This window comes from Thunnus albacares, chromosome 1 (genome assembly GCF_914725855.1).
Source record: "Thunnus albacares chromosome 1, fThuAlb1.1, whole genome shotgun sequence".
NCBI classification, from domain to species: Eukaryota; Metazoa; Chordata; class Actinopteri; order Scombriformes; family Scombridae; genus Thunnus; species Thunnus albacares.
Genome location: NC_058106.1, coordinates 18,440,161 through 18,460,164, shown reverse-complemented (window position 1 = coordinate 18,460,164; position 20,004 = coordinate 18,440,161). Strand labels below are relative to the sequence as shown.

Sequence of the window (20,004 nt, the reverse complement as noted above, 5' to 3'; positions counted from 1 at the left end):
TAAAGGATAATACCGCAGCAGAAGATTTTTTTTCGATATCAAAGTCATTACTTTAATAGAAGTAATTTTACAAATGACTGTTTTATCTGTTAAATGTTACATGAATCCTCAAAAAAAAAAAAAAAAAAAAAAAAAAATTATCCATAAACCAAGGTGTCAATCGTGTGGAAAATCAAAAACAGTTTTAAGATTTCTCTCCTCTTGCATCCATTCTTTTCCTTAACAAGTATGGGAGAGTTAATGCAGGCGCATTGCTGGTGAATACCTTTGGAGGAATCAAAACACAGATTACATTTCACATGCTTATTATTGGGGAACTATTTTCAAGCACTAATCTGCCAAGTTCATGCCTTGTCGTCATATGCTTTCTTTCCCAAAATGACACTAGAGTATGATCCGTAAAGCATACAGGTAAGAAGAAAAAAAAAGATATCAAAAACATACAACCATATTAATGTCAGTGTTTAAATGTGGAGTATTGCACTCTTGACTGACTGTGCAGAGAAACCATAATAATCTCCTTGAACAAAGTAGTTTCCCCAATCAGGACACAGAATAAACATCCAGAAAGACTATTCGTGGACATAAAGTGTGGCTCCTCTGATTTTAAAAAGCCAGTGCTGTCAACTGTGCTCTGGTTGCTGCCAGTGCTAACTGCTCCCACTCAGCCTCAACTTGTATGATGGAAAAGCTGCTCTGAGCAGACGGCTTCTAGGCAAACAAAGTGAAGCAACTTAGGTGTACATGCAAGGTAATGTAAAGCATGGAGATTATCTAAGAACACTTGGTGGTGCAATGACCGCACAATGTAAAGTATTGCATCTGCTGTTCAGCCAGAGTGACTATCCAAAGATCGTCGAGTGTCATATCATTCAAAGTGTAAGTGTGTATGTGTGTGTGTGTGTGTGTGTGTGTGTGATTTACTGTGTGTGTTATCACAGAGAGGCTTTGGCGGCGGCTATCTGAAACAAGGAAAACCACTGCCATGTACATCCCTCTGTCGTTTCTACAAGCTGATCAGAGGAGTACAGGTTCCTGGAATGACACCGTGATAAAGTCCTATTTTGAGTGATTTCTTTTTTTTTTTCTCCAGGTCAAGTGGCCGTTAAAAGTCTGTCTACTCTACATGGTAATGTTATTGGATTCTATGCCTTCCTCCTCAAATATGTGGTGAGGAATCACCATCTTGAACTCTTCATTTTCTGAATCTCAAGGCACATACGCAGTGCTGCTCACACTGTCTCAATTTCAGTAAGGAAACACATAACAATGGCCACAGTTTTGCATTGACAAAACATCATTTTGATATGAGACACTCATAAAAAGGGGAGAGCGATTCGAACACAAGGCAGTTTAGAATAACAACTTGTGAAACTGATATTCTAATCAGATATAACATTGAACAGATAAAAAGGTTGCAATAAATATTAGTTCAAATCAATTTGACATTAAAACAAGTTGTAAAACATTATTCTGGAACAAAAACATTGGGCTTAATTTATTTTTGGACACACAGTCTTATCACCCGAACCCTTACAAGCCTAACTAACTGTATGAGTGCTTAGTGGCGAGTGTGATTGGTGGAAACGTTACAGAAGCGTTTCGATGAACACAATGATTTTTTTTTCTTTTCTGGCATCTCACAGTGCTCCTGTAACACGCGACAGAGTTCTGGTAGTACACCGTGTACGTACAATGAAAAAGTTAAATCAATCCTGCAAGCTACAGCTTTAAATGTGTACAAAACGTCAATATGAAAACATACAAAAAAATTAAGTTACATCGATACATCATTTATATGCAGTGATGAGCCCAAAAGGTTAATAAGGATAAAATACTGATGCAAAAACACACACCCCGAGAAACAACAAATGCAACTAATGTTCATCATCAGCAATACAGTAGTTACAATGACACTCCAAATATGAACACAAAACACAAAAATCAAAACCACTTCTATTTCAGATAATTAGGGACCTATACAAAAATAGCAACGCTAGGTTTAAACTCAGAGAAATCACCTAATTTCACAGCTATCGAAGTGGCAATCATCATATAGCAGCTTATCTATGATACATTCAAGAAAGAAATGATACGACTTATTAATTGCCCAATAAGCTAGACAAAACCTCGGCCGTTTTTAAATACAATTTTTTTGTTTGTTTTAATTTAACCCCATTCTACAACTACAGTATAACTGAGGTCTATGCAAACAGAATAGCTACCTTGCTCAGGAAATGAATTACAGTCTTTGGTGCTGCACAAGCAACTTCATTTGAAAATAAAGACAAAAACACACATAACTAGTAAAATTAACAGAAAAATGCACACACAGCATATATACATACATACATATATATATATCTATCTATATATATAGATATATAGATATATATAGACTGGTGATACCACCATATATATTTATATATATGTATGTATATATCCTCCCTGACGGAATGTATAAAATAAGCTGTTGACATCGATAAGCCTTAAGCCTTTAACAAATGGTATAATGTAAAGGGAAAAAGTTAAATTTGTCACACATGCATAAATGAGAGAATTGCACACAATTAACTCACACCTTATCAAGCATCTGTACTAAATAGTCTAGCTCTATAATATATGTCCATATATGTGTGTATATTGAATACTGCATGGTTTGCTCAGGCTTAGAAGATTCCATACCATGAATTAATTTGCATTTTTTCCTTACCTAATCAAAGCCATGCCCACCACACTTCTAAACATCTAAGAAACAAAGTGAAAACACTCAAAATGAAAATACGAAGACGAGGAAAAAAAAAAAAAAAAAAAAAATCGACTATTTAGATTGTATTGCAGTTTCATCAAACAGTACAAATACTGTTAGTAATAAGAGTTTCACTAAATAGAAAGTGATTATCAAATATTAAGCAATACTCAGTACTTGCACTTTGTACACTAGTTCATTCGGGAAGGGAGAAAAAAAAAAATTAATGAAACAGCAAGCATTCGCAACAGCAAAGCATGCTGTTCTTCTTGAAAGAACAGAAAACTAACTCACTACACACTGAAATATACACTGACTCCAAAAATAAGCACCGCTATCCGCAATACATCACATCCATGCAGGCTATGCATGGACATATACATGTGCATATATATACTCACACATAGGATGCATCGACTGATTGGAATTTCAAGTGCTGCAGTCCAGTACATTAATATTCATGTATATAGTCATATATAAGTAGTAACATTAACAACCTCAAATATGTAAGGCACTATGGCTGGGGACAGTTATACAATGCAGCGAGTCTTGTGACACAAACAATAAGAGCAACGTCTATGCATCTTTCCGTTTACATTTTTGCTCATGCAAGACCACATGCAGCGTGAGGAACAACCCTATTTAAATCGGTTAATTGACTTGACATTGCTAACACCAAAAGACACCGAAAAGGTACAAATACTTCAAACGCAGTACAACATACACTGTGGACAACATGTGCATCTGTCAATCTAGAGCTAGAGACTGGGATGGCTTTACAAATATGGATGTGTCTTGCACATGTAAGAAGGCAATATAGAAAAATAGCTGGGATTAGGGGTGCAAAGTCTAACTATTCAACATCACCCCAATTATTTACCTGTTTTGAGGAGTATTCGTAGAAGATCCAATGCAAAGATATATCAAATGTGCAAAACACATTAAGTGTGAGTTTAACTACTCATTCATTCTTTCATTCAATCATTCATACATTATTTACTTCTTAATTTTGCCCAAATCATCTCCACCATTGAAACTCTTTTTTTTTTTTTTTTTTAAAGCTTGAAGTTCAATTACACCCAAGTCTACATGATTCAAAAAATAGCTTGCTTTCTCTGTGGTTGTGCCATGGTTTTTGGAAATGAAAACCATGTTGTTTGTGGTTTAAGATAGAATTCGCCCTGTTCACTTAGCCCTCAGGTGGTGTGAAGGGTACCTGTACACCGATGCTCAGATGTAGGGGTACTGGTTTATTTTGGTGGGGCTGAGAGGGAAACTGGCGTAGGCGGGCGAGGCGATGTAGGAATGCGGGGGAAAGAGGGGCTTGAATTGGCCCTGCGGGTGCAAGGTGGGGGAGGGCAACAGCCGGTGGTTGATGCCCACTGTGACCTGATGCACGATGCCTGCCGGGTGGGAGATGCTGTAGGTGGGCTGGAGGACGGGGCGTGAGGACCCAGGGGAGGCCAGGAGGTGAGCCACGGGTGCAGCCGTGACCAGAGGACCAGAAGGGGGGTAGGAGAGTAAGGTGGGCTGGGAGTGTGGGTGGCCCCCAAGGTGGGGGTGGGGGCCCGTAGAATGGTTTGGGCTGCTGTGGGACAGGGTGAATGTGTGCCCATGCATGGTGGGAGGGATATACGCCTGTGGTCTCCGGTGGGCAAAGTTGCCATTCCACTCCTGGTGGCAGGAACCGAAATGTTGGACCTGAAGGAGAGAAAAACAATATGTGTCTTATCAGTTTTCATCAGCACAGTTTGTCTTTATGAGCCACTAGATGCTGCTGTTTCCATGTTTTCAAATGACAGCCATTAACAGCGTCATGACAGGCACCTCATCTTTGTCTGTGTGTATAACATTAAAATATTCCAGTAATTCTCTTCATCTTATTGGGACTACAGTAAGTCAGCATTATTATGGTAAAAAGCATTCACGCTTTGAACAGAGTGGAAATACATAACCCACCACCTGTGAGTAATTCTAAGCATAGCTGGTAGATTTGTTAGTTGCAAAAGCTACTGTGGCAGATGAATTAAGTTCCATTTACAGTGTGAAGTGTGGTCTTGGCTGCTGCTCTGCTATGAAAAGGAGATATTTGCAATTCAAATGTTATGCTCTTTATCACCTAAATGCACAGAGTGTAGTCACAACCACTTTAGTCACTTCAGAAATTGGATTTTCTGGTACAATCTGCCAACTTCTTTACTGATTCACTTTCCAGAAAGGGAAAGATGCCAGCTACAATGACTTCATGTTATAAAATGGGACTTTCTACCCGCAAACACTGCAAATCGTATTATGTGGCACATGGCCCAGACCCTGGAACACAATCACTGGTAAAACCACTTCTGCCAGTAACTAAACCCGGGTGTTGTGCTGGCGGGAAGCGTGATTTTATCCCTGCAACCTGTTTTCATATATCCCGCTTGATAATGAAACCCAGTGTCTCCACTGCTGCTAAATCCCTCTACAACTTGTTTACATGTGAGTGTGATTGTGTAGTACATGATGTACAGGACTACAAGTGCTCACCTGCCCAAAGCCTATGGGCTGCTGTTGCTGGGGCTGGAATGCAGGGGTGATCTTCTGCGGCCGGTTGAGGAGGGGAGTGGAGTGGTGATGTTGTCGCCCAGGAATGCCTCGCCCTTTGGACTGGCATGAAGACTCTAAGACTGGGCGAGGAGAGGAGAGAAGAAAGACACATGTTAAGGTGTGTGACAGTTTGGTGCACCAATATCAATTTCACAAAGTAAATGAAAGGGAAAAAAAAAGATGAAACCAGAGATATGATCCAACTACAATTGAACCTTAATCTATAACAGAAATCAAAACATTTGTGGCAGGAGGCTTTTTATGCTCGTCAGTGACTTCAGCTGTGTTTGATCAGTTCCAAATCTTTAAACATAGCGGCATCTGTCCTCTGAATATGATCTAGATGATTATAAATAGACATGTTTGGGGGATCTGAGAGGAGTTTGTAACTAAGCTTGTTCATAGAGCTTATAGTGGGGTCAGACCCTCATCTATAAATATACCTGGTAGCACTAGAATAGCAAGCTGTGCCCTTTTATGTGGGGCTTTGGTTGCGGGTTTGAGGGAGGGAGATGCTGTTGACGGGAAAGGCGATATGACTCCATCTGATTTTCTCTACGGATTTACAGCTAGCCCTCCACTTCAAAAGACCTACAAAAAGGGGGCTCTTAAACGAACGACGTCTCACTGACCACAGCTGTTATAAAACCTACATGTGGCATGCAAAACCCCATTTTTAAAACCTGAAAGAAACATTCATCAAGCATTTATTCGTTTCTGATAACCAGAAAAAACCAAAAAAAAAACAACAGTTCTCTGGTTGACATGCATGCTTTGAATATTTTTTTCAGGACATAAAATATTTTCGGGCAGATTCGCATGTCTTATGTAGCTTTATGAAATGCACATCCACACAGATACAGAGGGCTCTCAGAGTCAGTCTGAGGCCAGAGTAAGGACAGCAAACAAATCTGCTCCAGAGATCAGAGCAGTTACATCAGGACAGGTCACCCATAATCACCTGTGAGAACCTCTGTGGCCTACTAAAACAGCATAATCCCAGGCCGTGTGACCTGTGGGGCAGACAGCAGCAGTGGTGACTGGATCTTTGAGCAAGCATGACCTACTCTTGCACCTCTGAGTGGCTAATACCTGTCAAGAGTGTATCCCAGACAAATAACAACTGGGTGTGCAGAGGAAAAAGTGTCCTCAAAACAATAATTTAGGTTTAGAGGGAACCTGGGTTTAATACTCTACTGGTCACTGTCACTTCCAGCAGTTTTTAACTATACAAAAAAAGCATGGATTTCACTCAACATGCTTGACACCTAATATACTATACATAATTAGGTCAGACCAAAATGGAACATACTGAATGCATTTACTAGTGTGTTAGATCCCCTGTATGAGTCCAGTATTACCTGTGTTGCCAGGTGTTTCCATAACTGCATGGTTGATGTTGTTGTTCTGCACCCTCATTGGAGGCACCACAACAGTACGCACTGTTGGCTTGCTGGGCTCTGTCTCTGGGGCGACGCATGCGACACGGGGCTCGCAGTTCTGGTTGCCATTTGCCATGTAGCGTCGCTCTGTGAAGCGACTGTTGCTGTGGCCGGAGGCGTGTGAGGCAGGCGAGCTGTCCACTGTGTCACAACCACTCTCCTGTTCATCATCTGACATACTGCAAGAGGGCAACCGACGAGGAAGAACGTTACTCACTGTTGTTGCGACAGCTGATGCCAACCGAAACAAAACATTTATGTGAGCTTTGTTTGAATCGTCTGTCTTGAGCATACCTGTTGGGGTGTTTGCAGGGTGATGTGCTGGACTGGGCTGAGGCTGAAGAGCTGGTGCTGAGCGTGCTGTCTGGGCTGCTGAGGGAACAGACTCTCTCCATACTGACGGTGCTCTGACACGCTTCACAATCTGCGCTACCCTTACACCTGTGTGCAGAGAGACACACATAAAAAGGAACCAATAAGACACAAATATTTTACAACTGAGCTAGAAATATTGTTAGAAGGAACCTGGTGGTTTGTACTCACTCCCCCATTGAGTGTCTTTGTGCGCTGTCCTCCTCGTCACTGCTTATACTGATGACGCTAACAGTCGGGCTAGCTAGGTCAGAGATCACCATGGCCTGCCGCTGCTCCTGTGAAACTGAAAGCTCACAGTCTGGCTGCACTTTACAGCAGTTTTCATCATCTTCCTCTACCTGCTCTGTTCCTTGCTCTTCTCTAGCAGCATGCCCTTCTTCTGGGCATCTGGCTTCCTCCTCCTCTACCTCCTCCACATTCTTTGCTGTATCGGCCATCTTTGGGGACTGGCATGCTAAATTTTGGATGTTTGTGTTTTGGGAAAAGTTGCTGCCCCTACGGAAGAAAAATATGTCACATTCAGCAAGGGAAAACATCTTTTACTACATGTCAATGCGTTTGTTAATGTTCATAAGGCACATAAGGCAAAACCCACGCGTCATACCTGTTTCCACAAGGCTTAGCTCTCTTGTTGGCAGCTGGCTGCGGCCACACCACATGTGCAATGCCTATGTTGATTGGCTGGTGGGTGGACATGGTCATTTGGTTGGTTAAGAATGGCTGAGGGTGGGCAATCATGGAGCTGTAATGGTTACCATGGGTACGCACTTTCCTGCATTAAGAAAACAGAACATTGCAAATTGAGCCAAAAGCCTTTAGCACCATTACTGACTAAACGGTCTCAGTCACTGGTCCCAGAGGACACGTATGACTCATCGATCATTAATATTCAGGGGAGCAAGCATTCTGTATCAGAGCAGTACAGCCCTTCCCAAGGGTGTGCATAGCAAGATAATAACGCACTACTAGTATATGTTTTATAAAATACTGTACATTAAAACTATAAATACACATATCATTAAAGGATACACATAATGCATCAAAAATTTGTGCTTTAACCACCTGAAACAGGCAAACAAATTGCTTACCCCCAGTCGCCCAATCTCTGTGAGCCCGCCACAGTGTCAGACGCCAAAGTGGTTGGTGGTGGGGGCACTGATGTCACCTGCTGCCAAGTGGGCACCAAGATCTGCTGAGCTCGGTTTGACCAGGCCTGTTGAAGTGCAGAGGTGCAAAAACATCATATCTACTGATTTCCTCTTAATGATCCTCTCATCAGAAGAACAACTTCAAACAGCATACATTTTCATTTACATACAAAAGCATATTAGAGTGTTTTTTTGGGTTTTTTTTTTTTTTTTTTTTAAATCAGCTGCAATCAGTTTTCATTATTCCTGTGTATTCTACCCCCTTACCTGCGTGATGACTCCAGGTCTGATTTGTATGGGCTGGATTGGGGGTGCTTGAGTGACCAGGGGCACAGACGCCTCCATTCGAACAGAGTAGCCTGCTGGTTTAGCTGTGTTGGTGGGTATTCCTGTGAGGACAAAAGGACAAGAAAACATTAGACTTCACGATATTTAGTTGAACCACCAGAAAGAAAAACAAACAAGTGAAATATGGATTCACAGACAAGATAAAATAATAAGTATAAAGATTTACACATCCTACCTTGAATGGTTGGGGGACATAAGATGAGTGCCTGCTGAAATGAATCGTTGCATCCAAACTGACCACTTCCGGTCTGCAACGGTATGCCAGGATGCATCACTGATGGGGCAGATGGGGCTAACCCCTACAAAAGGAAAACGAGATTTGACTTAACTTTTCCTCAGTATGACATTATCAACAGTGGCATTTAAGAGCCAGTAGATGGCGACATCTCTGTCAAGAGCAGTCTGAGTCACAGCCACACAAAGCCCAGGAGCTTGTCTCATGCTAATAGATCAGACGTGGGTTGGTGAATTAACTTTAGGTATAATCTAAGTGTGGCTCACTTGGCTCACCTGTGATAGATCACTATAGTAACCTATAAGACATGGCTGATCTGCTTGAGAGGAAGCGAATTTTAGGGGACAGGACCAAAAGGTATTCAAGGCCTACCTGCTCTCCAATCATCTCTATGGAAAAACTGAGTCACCATTCCTGGTATATCTAGGATTTATAATGTTAACTTTTTAAATCTGGATAACTAACAGGCCCTCTAACAATGTTGAAGTTACTCTTTGAGACAAGCCCCAGGGATAAACAAAGAACAGTCGAGCATGTGCCTGTGCTTCACTACTCATGCTGCTCTCATGCTAGCTATAATCACATTTATTGAATAACGAGAACTAGGCCTATATTGTTCTGCTGCAGCCTCTGCATGTAGTCCAGTCCCCATACCCATGATAGTAAACACAAAGCAGCCTTTCAGGAGATAATGCTAAAAAGCCACAACATTTTCCTATAAAGTTCTCCTGGACAGAAAAGATTTTTAACTGTATTACTCCACAAAAACAAAAATTATGGCTGACTTTTTCGTGCAAGGGTTGATATACTTTCATTAGATTTCAAAACTGAATAGGAATGAGAGAGCTTCTTCATATCAGTCTTACAGCTGCACTGATGAAACACATATATAGTCAGAATTGCATTGTGTTACAAGTACTGTGACATTGGTTTGCATTTTCATGTTTCTTAATACATTACTCATTATGGTGGATTTTGAAAGCACCTTGAGATAATTTGCATTATGAAGATCCAATGCCAAAAAAAGGGTCAGCTCCTTTTTCTCCTCGGCAACAACACTGATTTGCACTGTTGCCATGACCTCAGCAACATGACATGATTTTGTTGCCATGACAGCAGAGCTGAGACACAATAAGATGGGCATACACGGAGGCAATAAAGGCAAGAAAATTGTCAACATGATCAGTCTTCAAAGGAGCAGATGAACAGAACAACACGTTGCATGTCAATAACCTTTACCATCTGTGATTATTCTGACACTAAGATATTCTGATATTTTTTTACACTTCCAGCTCAAAAGACAACAAAATGCATCATGTGATTAATATGAAAACCTGTCTTCTTGTTAATTGGTTGGTTCCTTTGTTTTCAAATGTTTTAATTTCCTGATGTAATTATAATTGTGTACAAGTGTAATAAAAAAAAGATCATGCAGCAGATCATCATGTAAACACATCCTGAATCACTTACTTGCGTGTGGACACCAGTTATCTTGCTAAAGGGGTGGTTGACTGAAGCAGCAGCGGTTGTGGTCACAGGCCTGACGAAAGGGCCTTTATTTCTGTTGACCGCCTCATACGCACTGGGACGAGTCCAGCAAACATCCATGATGTGGAAACATGACTTCACACTACAGGCAAAAGAGTGACATGGAGAGGTCAAGATATGTAGGAAGTTCAAACTGAAAACATGTCTGCAGACGTGAAGCGGGTGAAGCAGACTCACTGGTTGCTGTGGGGAAAGTCAAGCAGGTGTTGCATTGTCACAAAGGGGTGGCTGAGAGCTTCAGCAGGGGCAATCCTCTCCTCTGCATCAATCAATAACATCTTCTTCAGCAGGCCAACAAACTCCCGACGGTCTGCCTTCTCCGCTAGCAAGTCACTACCTTCCAGATTCATCACCAAGTTCACCTGGGATGCACACATTTACCATTGAAACTACAAAATATGTCAAAATAACTGTTCAAAACAACATCAAAACAATAATATAGCATTAAAAGAAAAAAAGCAGAAATCTTACATTACATTTCACTTTCCGTTTGCATCATCAAATGATTGTTAATACATGATACCTATTTCCTAAGAATGACAAACAATTACTAGTCGACATGAATTTCTAAGAATTTCCTTTGACTTAAACAAGTACAGAGATGAGCAAGCATTGATAGTTGCCTGGGAGTTTCCCCCTGTGGTCTGTTTATACAGAGAATGACGAGTGAGAGCTGAACCACCATTTCTTAATTTACATTTAGTGTTTCACTGAAAGGAAGTCTAGATTAAAAGCAATCTCTCTTTTTTCTCAGTAGTAAGATATGTATTCTCTATTCTGTTCATGCAGCTGTAGGTGTGTAGTACGTGCGTACTTCCTCTGGTCATGACCTAGTAGCCTACATCCTCTTAACATTTGATGTTGAACTTCCTATTAAGAACATTGTAGTCAGAACAGCTGAACATACGTGCACTATGTCATCCAAACAGCTGAAGATGTACTTCCTTGCTTCCTTTGATTTCATCCCCGTCTCTGTCTCATGCTCATCTGTTGACTACAAGGAGAGAAAAAGGTTTAGTGATTGTGTAGTATATGCTGATACACAGTATGTGTATCAATGTGACTAGCAGCAGTAGTTTTTCTTAGAACTTTAGAAGATTAGAATTTATCTGGCAAAAGGTTAACCCTACAGGAAAAAAATATATTTGTTAATTGAGTTAGAGCTGGCCTATGATTTTCACCATTAGTTTTTAGTAAAGCAAAACAAGACAGACTTTTGTTGTTTTAAATAAGTGGATATAAGCCAATTTGCAATTTATTTGAGTTGTGTAAAAATACTCCTTACCTTTAGTCTCCATGCTGCGTAAGGTGAGTCAGACTCTCTACAAAAGAACCGTGCTGTCTTTGTCCCTGCATTCAACAAATGTTCCCCTGGCAAACCTTGTGTCTGAGAAATGTAGCGAATCTGTTGGACAGGAGGGAGGAAGAGAAAAAAAAAATTAACAGAAGACGACAAAAATCTTAGGCTTCAGTATTACCATTTTATATTAAATTACCAATTGTATCTTCATTCTGAACATGTCACTTCAATAATGAATGCTGTTTTTACACTGCTATGGTTAATTTCTCCATCATCCCCATAAACAACACATTCTCTCAGCACTTTATTGACAGTCTTTTATGCGCTTATGATCATTTACAAGCTTGATCACAGTGACATCACTCTATAAAGCCCCTTAGCGTTAGAGTTGTTGCATGTGGATTGTGCTCATAGTGGGGGACGGCTGCAGAGACCTTGAAGATGATACATTCCTGAGAAATGGCTAAACCCAAATACTCCTGTACTGATGTGTGGCTTGTGTTCATGATCTCTGAAAGGTGTCAGGGTCTTTGCATGTAATCTCTGATAACAAGGTTTCTGCGCTCTCGATGCCAAATGTTTTGCTGGGTAATGATGCTTGTCAGTCAGATGCTGTGGGGCGAGTGTGTCACACACAGGTTTATGAGAGAAGACCAGTGAGAAGCCTGGCTGACGTCAGTCGCACCCAAGTATTATGGAGAGCAACCATTAGAGATTCAGCACTGCTAAGAAGCACAGAGAGAGCAAAGAGAAACACATTGGGAGAATGGTAAGCAGGCGTGTGTCATATGATATTCGTATGATATTCTCATGATAATACTGGTATCAATCTTAATGTGATAAAAATGTTACATCACAATATTCATGGTATTGTGACGTGTTCACATCATGATTATGCACAGCAGCAACACACATGGTTGAAAGCAAATGTAATGTTGCTACTAGCTCTGCTCTGGAGAAGCTTCAAAAATTAAACAACTTCAGTAGTGTGGAAGTGGTTTGACAATATGAACTTTCAGAGAAAAAGACCAACATAGTCCGTCATCTATTGCATACAGATGCCAGACAAGTCGCGTCAGGATCTGACTCAGCTCAGGTGACAATGATTGATCGATCCTGACATTGTATGTTCACAGTGTGGTGATTTAGAGTTTTTCCAAGTTAGGAAGAGTATAAACTGTGCAGTCAGTCACAGACAGGAGGGGATGTGGGAGCAAAGAGTCACCACTGCCAGTGGAACAACAGGCTGGAGTTAGTTTAGTAACCTCCAGCTGGACACATGTTTTACCCAATACGGTCTGCACTGAGTTGAAGCTAGTTTTAACTTGAGTATTGAGCTGACTAATGTCACTACAGCAGGTCCATTTTCATTAATGACTCCTGACCAGAGTTATTTTAAAGGAGAGCACAGAGCCACACCTGTGCTTTTGTCTGCCTCTCTAAACCATTCTGTGAATATGCCATTAATCATAGACTGAATATAGGAGCTGGCTGTACCAGTCTGACCACACCTGCTGAAATTACATTATTACAATTATAGTTGAATCAAGGCCGTATCACCCACAACTAGAGGTGAGGATCATGAAGACGCACATTTTCAAATGTAGCGTAAAAGTATTGCATCCCAAAGCACCTTTGTTTCAAATCACTAGACTAACATTATAGATTAAAGGAATCTAAATGGCTGTAAGGCCACACCTTTACACCAGCTACATGAAGAGCTTCACATCAGAATAGTACATTACAGACACTGTGAATGTTTTAGTTGGAAGTTTTAATGTGTTGATCATGTTGCTCTCTCTGGCCACTGTGATGCTTGAGCGTTAGCTTATATGTGTTTGCGTGCGATGGTGGAGATTCTCTTGCTTGTCTTGAGGAACACTAATATCTAACACAACAGTTTCACTGTTCATTTCTCCGTTTTGGAATGTCTCAGTCCGTCAGTCCAATAAATGCTGATTTATGTCAACCACAATCTCTCTTTCATTTTTCTCACTCATGCCATGGTGACATTCATAATGCAGCCAGACATTAGTGACACTGTCAATTCCAATGAACTTTCTAAAAAGTACACTGACTAAATTTCCCTCCTTTCATGTCTATAATGTAGCTTTGCTGCAGTTCAGCAACATCATGTAAACAGCTTCAGACACAAAAAGACAACACAGCCAGTGTGTGGGTGGGAAAATTCTTGTGACGGGAAAACCCTTATTTTTCCTGGAAGGCGTGCCTCTGCAGAGATCTCACAACCCAGTGAGATCACTGGTGCAAAGCTACTGCTTCACAAAACAACTATCTAGCGAGCCCGGGCCTGCTGCAGAGCAGATAGGAAGCACAGGCAGCCTTTACTTTATGACAGTCCAGATAACAATAAAATATGCTTTTCAATGCCATTCCTCACTGTAACAAAGAAAAGTGCATCTCAGCGCAGAATAACGTCCCCACACCCTCCTACATACCCAGTGTACAAAGATTCCCTTCCACATTTGTGACATTGGGGTACATTCTGTACCAGCTTGTAGGGAAGGAAATTCCCTCTAGAACCTTGACGCTACTAACTTCCACTAACCCCAATCCTTTTTGCTGCCACTGACGCTGCCTACATCCTCTTATTCTTATTGCTCCTCCAGGCTGCCAGCTAGGCCAAAAGGGGAAAAAGCCAGGCCAGTACTACTTTGGTCTCTGCAATTATATACAGAGACTTCTGTGGTTGCACCACTAAGACAGTGCCTGAGAAAACAACAAATGGAGGGAATAAGGGGTATAAAAAAAGAAAATCAACAAGATAAAAATATAGGGAATGGATTAATTCCCAAGACCTCAGCGCCTTAGGTAATCATAGCCACTCATAATGAGACGCTGGCTGAATCGTGAGATTTGTCACATCAAAGGGGTGAGCAGCCTCCTGCTGTACTAGTGAAATAAAAGGTGGTGTGACTGGGGATGAGGTAAGGAGAGGGGAGAGCAAGAGGGCAGGAGGAGGAGGAGTCAGAGTTATAAATACAATATGCTGTGTGGGATGGAACAAGACCCCATGCAGAAAGATAAGAAGAAAAGGGAGAAGAAGGGGGTAGTAGCGGCTCAGTGAGCCCAGCCAGATCACCCTGTGGCCCCTGGATGACATCTCACACCAGCAGTCAGCTGCCTAGCTGTTTACTGACATAAAGTCTGTTGGCCATCTATTTCAGGCGATACAAATTTACAAGCTTATAAATATGTTTTATAGGCACGTGAGCATAAAAATGCCTAAAAATTTGATTCTGAGTTTGTGATCTTGATGCCATTTCTCTGAAAGGCTTTAAAAAATGATGATGACATTTTAAGTGTGCATGCTTCATCTCGTTATGAGAATAACGAGAGAGAGAAAAGTACAAGAATACTACATAATACTCATGAAGGTTTTCTCATCAGTACTGTGTCCATGCACGGACTGGTTTTCCCCTCTATTGGGAAATTTCATGACCAAATGGAGAACCTTACATACCAGTGGGCAGGCTTGGCTTTCCTATGTGGGGCTGGGGTCATGGCCCACATCAGTCACAGAACAGCTCCCATCAAAACACGCACAGAATCAGTGTTTATAGTATTTTTGGTCATGTGATATTTGGTGCTGAAAGGAAGTGGTTCCACTGCTGGGAAACAGCAGTGAGTAAGAAAGTTCAAACATATCAAGAAAGAAGACTTTTCTGTCCTCTCACGGTCTGCATCAATGATGGATTTTTACTTTGCCATTTAAGTCTTAATTAATGGCCATTGTTAGTGAGGGGGATCCTCTCACTGTCTCTTCTGGTCAATCTCCAATTAAACGTTCTTATCAATTTCATCATTTATTAGGTAGAGAATTTGCTGCCGATTTTATTATGTAAGACACAGGACAATAATTCTATTAGGATGTTAAGTTCATTCCTTTTCATTCCTTTTTGCTTATATGCAAATTATATCTATTTTGCTGGACATTCATTCAAATTTAAAATAAAGTAAAGATAAGGAGGGGAACAGCTGATCTGATTATTACTGTGGTGAGAATACATGTTGAATTGCCATTTATTTACATAAAGAGGTGATTGTCTTATGAAAGGAGCTTATTTCTCGAAAGGCGTGGAGACTAGACCAGGGATCCACCAGGATGTACTTCCCACTAACTACGTAACCATTCTGCTAAAACGGGCCAGGGTGGTTAAGTTCAGACATCCCAGAGAACATCCAGAGCTTAACATTCACTGAAGGTATTTTGATCAGCAGACAATAATAGACAGCAACAAGAGAAATGCAAGATCCAACAAGCTGAAATCTAAAACAATGAATTCTTTTCTTTCTATCCAGGAATTAATCACACCCTCTGCCACAAACCACCGCCACAGTGTCTACACTGTATTTGAATTCAATTTAAGCCTCATTTACACACAGTAGGTTTTGATCTCTATCTGATAAATACATTCCACAGGTTCCTTCTCACCTGTTATCTTGCTACTTATTTCATTCTCTCTCATCTTATCTATGCCAACTTTATCCTATCCACCCTCATCAGCCCATCTGATCCTTCTCATCAGCTCTAAGCAGCCCCCTTACTAAATTGAGGAGACGCCCCCCAGATATCTCTAAAGCAGCTTTGGGACATGCTGACTGGCTCCTGCAAAAAGACATTCATCATATTTAGACTAGAGCTGCTGCGTTCAAGTCAAATCTCTTTCGGAGGTGTTGAGTGATCTCTCCTGTCTTGGTCCTGGGGAGAGTGAAAAATGATGCTGGGCCATAAAAATACTTTGGTATGAGTGCAGTGTGCAGAAGGGCTGAGTGTTGTAATGTAGGGTGCTGCATGGGACAGTGCAAGATCTGATCTGAATGAGACTCTGTTGGCAGGCTTGAGTAGATAGAGCTCCGGGGCAGGGAAAGCCGCTCAACATAAGCCCAGATCAGTCTAGTCTCAGGAAGACACTGTCAGGGGTCCACTGGGAGGGGCAGGCATCCAACAGCTCCTTACAGATAAGCCATGAATCACAAGAATATGCTTTTCTGCTCACTCTCACAGACACCAGCTGATACAATCCTCATGGCAGGCACGTCACCAAGGAACCAACTTTGTACACCAATTTGTTACTGTAAGTCGGTTGAGCCTTCTGTCTCTTTCTTCACTCACACAATCAATCACCATCCTTTCTTCCTGCATTTGATCACGCAGAACTTTTTTTCTTCCCCTAAACCTCAAAAAGTTTCCTCTCCCTCCTATCTAGGCCTTCCTCTTACAGAAAATCCCTTCAGTACCCTTAAGACGGCATTAGGCCTAGATCTCACACAGATTAAAATAACAGATTTTTCCAACTGTACACACTGTGACCATGTTGCATTCTTGCCCTAGCTTCAAGCCATATGTCTTAGACTCTGCAGCTGAATGTTCCTGTCTGCCTTTTTGAGCTTCTTGAGCCCAGTTCTCTTCCCAGTTGACTCTTTGCAACACATCTTTTGGGAGATTTAGACTTAAGTAGCCATGGATCACATATCCAACAGATGTCAACAGCAGGAGCCATGTCTGAGTCATTAACCTGAAGGTAAGCCTGTAATAGAAAGCTAGATTGAATGCAAACTCAAAAACAAAACACCCTGATCCCACTACTCTGTGGGCTGTCTTGATTGGAAGGAGTTTGCTGTACAATGAAAAAAGAAGGAGAAAAGAAAGAAGAAATGAGGGTCCAAGTAGAGATCAGGAAATAAATGGTTGGGTGGAAACAGAGGGTGTAACGCTGCCCAGACAGACATATAGGTAGTGTAACTTAAATTGAAGGAAGGCCACCGAAATGAGCACCAGAAGAAAACTGAGTCATAGAAACTGAAAGTAGAAGTAAGAGGAGATGGTGGAATGAGTTGCATGAAAACGTGAAAGGAGGAACATAGGAGAGATGGAGAGGAGGAAACTCCCCCCGAAACTGTAAGTAGAGAACCAACAGCAGCTAAAGAGTGGGTGGTGAGAAGCTGGTTGTTTACCTGGTCGTACTCCAGGGCCCCAGGGTAAAGTGGCCAGCCCAGAAAAAGTTCAGCTATCACACAGCCTAGTGACCACATGTCTATGGCTTCACAAAACGGCAATCCCAAAATAATCTCTGGAGCCCTGTAGAAGATATAAAAAAAAACAACACATCTGTTAGTTTACATTAACAACATTTACTTGGAAAATATCAAACAATGATATACTTAGAAAGAACATCTCATACAATAATGGTCAAATAAATATTTTTTATGCCATCTTTACGAAAGGAAACAGACTGCACAAACAAACACTACAGTGTCATAAATCATCCACTAAACACTAATTTCTTTGGAAAATAGATTAGTACTGCTACTACTCCTAACCTGCTCAACTTTAGAAAAAAAATAGTTTCTTGTGTTGCAGGGCTCAAATTGTTCAGATTTAACTGCAACATTGATATTTATACATATTATTAGAAGCTATACAGTCAATTCATGCACCAACTGCAATTTATAACGATTTTTTCTCAATTTCACTGCTGCTTTTTTGCTTTTTAGGCAAGTGCTGTCTGTAGGAAATGAATGCACATAATTAGCAATGTCATGGAATTCCTGATGCTGGCCAGTCAGGCGGGTTTGCATGGTACATGTGTAACAGTGCCAAGTGACTTGCAAGCCGGTGTTGTTCGTGCACTAGAGTAGCCGAGCGTCAGCAGGCTGAGCCAGTGGGTTAGCAGGTCAGCCAGGCTGGGATCAGAGCTTTGACAGGCTGTTGTATCTCCTCTAGGCTCATAGAAAATAAGCAGCACAGTCACTACTTCTCCATGTACGTGCTGTCTCAGTGTTGCTGCATCTAACTCCATGGTAGCACTATAATACCACGTCACAGGAGTGGCTGGTGGTGACGCAGGCCTGTCAGCACCAATATAGGTAAGACACGCTGACAACTGTCAAGAACTCAGTGTTTAGGACACACCACAAAGCCTATAAACTGTGACAGTGCACTGATAGCATGAAGCAGCCTGAGCTCTTTTCTCTGATACAAGTGGCCTCAAAGCTCACTAAAATAAGACAAAATGAGTATCTAGCACACAGACTAACAGTAAACACCTATTAGACAAGTCAAGACGCTGCCTTTGAAGATGAATGTCTTGAGAATGATAATCAGATCAGGCTGGAAAAATAATCATCCTGTGAATTGACTAAAATGATGAGTGATGTATGTTAAGACTTTTCCATTCCTTACATCACTTATATTATACAGCAACTGGCCCTGAGGGATAAATAAACATTATTGTTGATATTACTGTGTATCAATATAAATATATTGAGATAATGTGAAAGTTATTGCAATAGTAAATATGTCTTTATTGCCTTCCTTGATGACAGCAATGCTCAGAATAACTCAGCACTAAAATGAAGTCAGAGAGGACCCAAGTGTCTAAGAGATATCATTTCACTTCCGCTCAGCATATACACGAGATACACACCCAACAAACTATTTAACAACATGAGAGAATGCAGAGGACTGAAATAATCTAAAGAAAGACCAGGGGTGGGATTTCAAGAGAAGTGACATCCTAAGCTTATTGGTTAAGGAAGCTTGTCATACCAACTAAGGCAATCCTTCACTTTTCATACTGAATGTATCTACAGAACAAATAACTACTCTGTGACATCTTAGGAGCCACATAACATTGAATGGTGTGGGACAGAAACTATATGCGGATAGCAACAGCAAACGTAAGTCCTGCTAAAATAAGTTTTAGACAATTTTATCACATGGTCAAAACAAATGCACACAGCAGCTGGTACAGTAGGCAACATAGCAGCAGAAAATCAACCATGCAGATATGCCAACCATTTCAGTCTCACAGGCATGTCCTATTTATAAGGAACAGGTTTTCCCTGGAGCAGTGAGGAGAGGGAATCCACATATCAACACACCCTAAGCATTCATTGGGACACACAGCTAATATAAGAATCCACAGTAAGGCTGATCAGTATAATGTGAGCAGCAATACAAGGCATCATTTGGTTGGTTGAGTAGTTAGAGGCTGCCTTGTAACCGAAAACTGTCTTGCCAGGCCCCCCCTGGCAACAACCAATCCACAGGGCCAACAATAGCTACGTGTCCTTTTCAACTTTTGAGTACGACACCCTGTCTGCTCATTCAATTTAAGAGCTTCTATACAGGCCTAAATAGTCCCTCCTTATTTCTTAAAGTCAAAATGAGCCTCCTAACTAGGGACTATGGCACAAAAGAATCCAGTATTAAATGGCCTTCTCAGGGTTACAGTATTCATATCCAT

The 20,004-nt window shown here is 41.2% G+C and overlaps 1 protein-coding gene across 2 annotated transcripts in view; it reads right to left on the bottom strand.

The window, feature by feature from the left end:
* Window positions 1-2,841: 2,841 nt before the first annotated feature.
* Window positions 2,842-20,004, bottom strand: part of hipk3b (homeodomain interacting protein kinase 3b) — a 38,962-nt gene continuing 21,799 nt past the window's right edge. For both annotated transcript variants that reach the window (XM_044347435.1, XM_044347443.1), the window contains exons 3-16: window positions 17,711-17,834; window positions 11,717-11,836; window positions 11,339-11,425; window positions 10,609-10,793; window positions 10,354-10,513; window positions 8,824-8,947; window positions 8,568-8,689; window positions 8,241-8,365; window positions 7,757-7,924; window positions 7,321-7,647; window positions 7,072-7,218; window positions 6,697-6,956; window positions 5,276-5,415; window positions 2,842-4,450 (exon numbers count right to left, since the gene is read on the bottom strand). In XM_044347435.1, coding sequence (XP_044203370.1) covers window positions 3,980-4,450; window positions 5,276-5,415; window positions 6,697-6,956; window positions 7,072-7,218; window positions 7,321-7,647; window positions 7,757-7,924; window positions 8,241-8,365; window positions 8,568-8,689; window positions 8,824-8,947; window positions 10,354-10,513; window positions 10,609-10,793; window positions 11,339-11,425; window positions 11,717-11,836; window positions 17,711-17,834 — 2,560 coding nt within the window. In that variant the 3' untranslated portion in view covers window positions 2,842-3,979. The remainder of the gene's footprint in view (window positions 4,451-5,275; window positions 5,416-6,696; window positions 6,957-7,071; window positions 7,219-7,320; window positions 7,648-7,756; window positions 7,925-8,240; window positions 8,366-8,567; window positions 8,690-8,823; window positions 8,948-10,353; window positions 10,514-10,608; window positions 10,794-11,338; window positions 11,426-11,716; window positions 11,837-17,710; window positions 17,835-20,004) is intronic.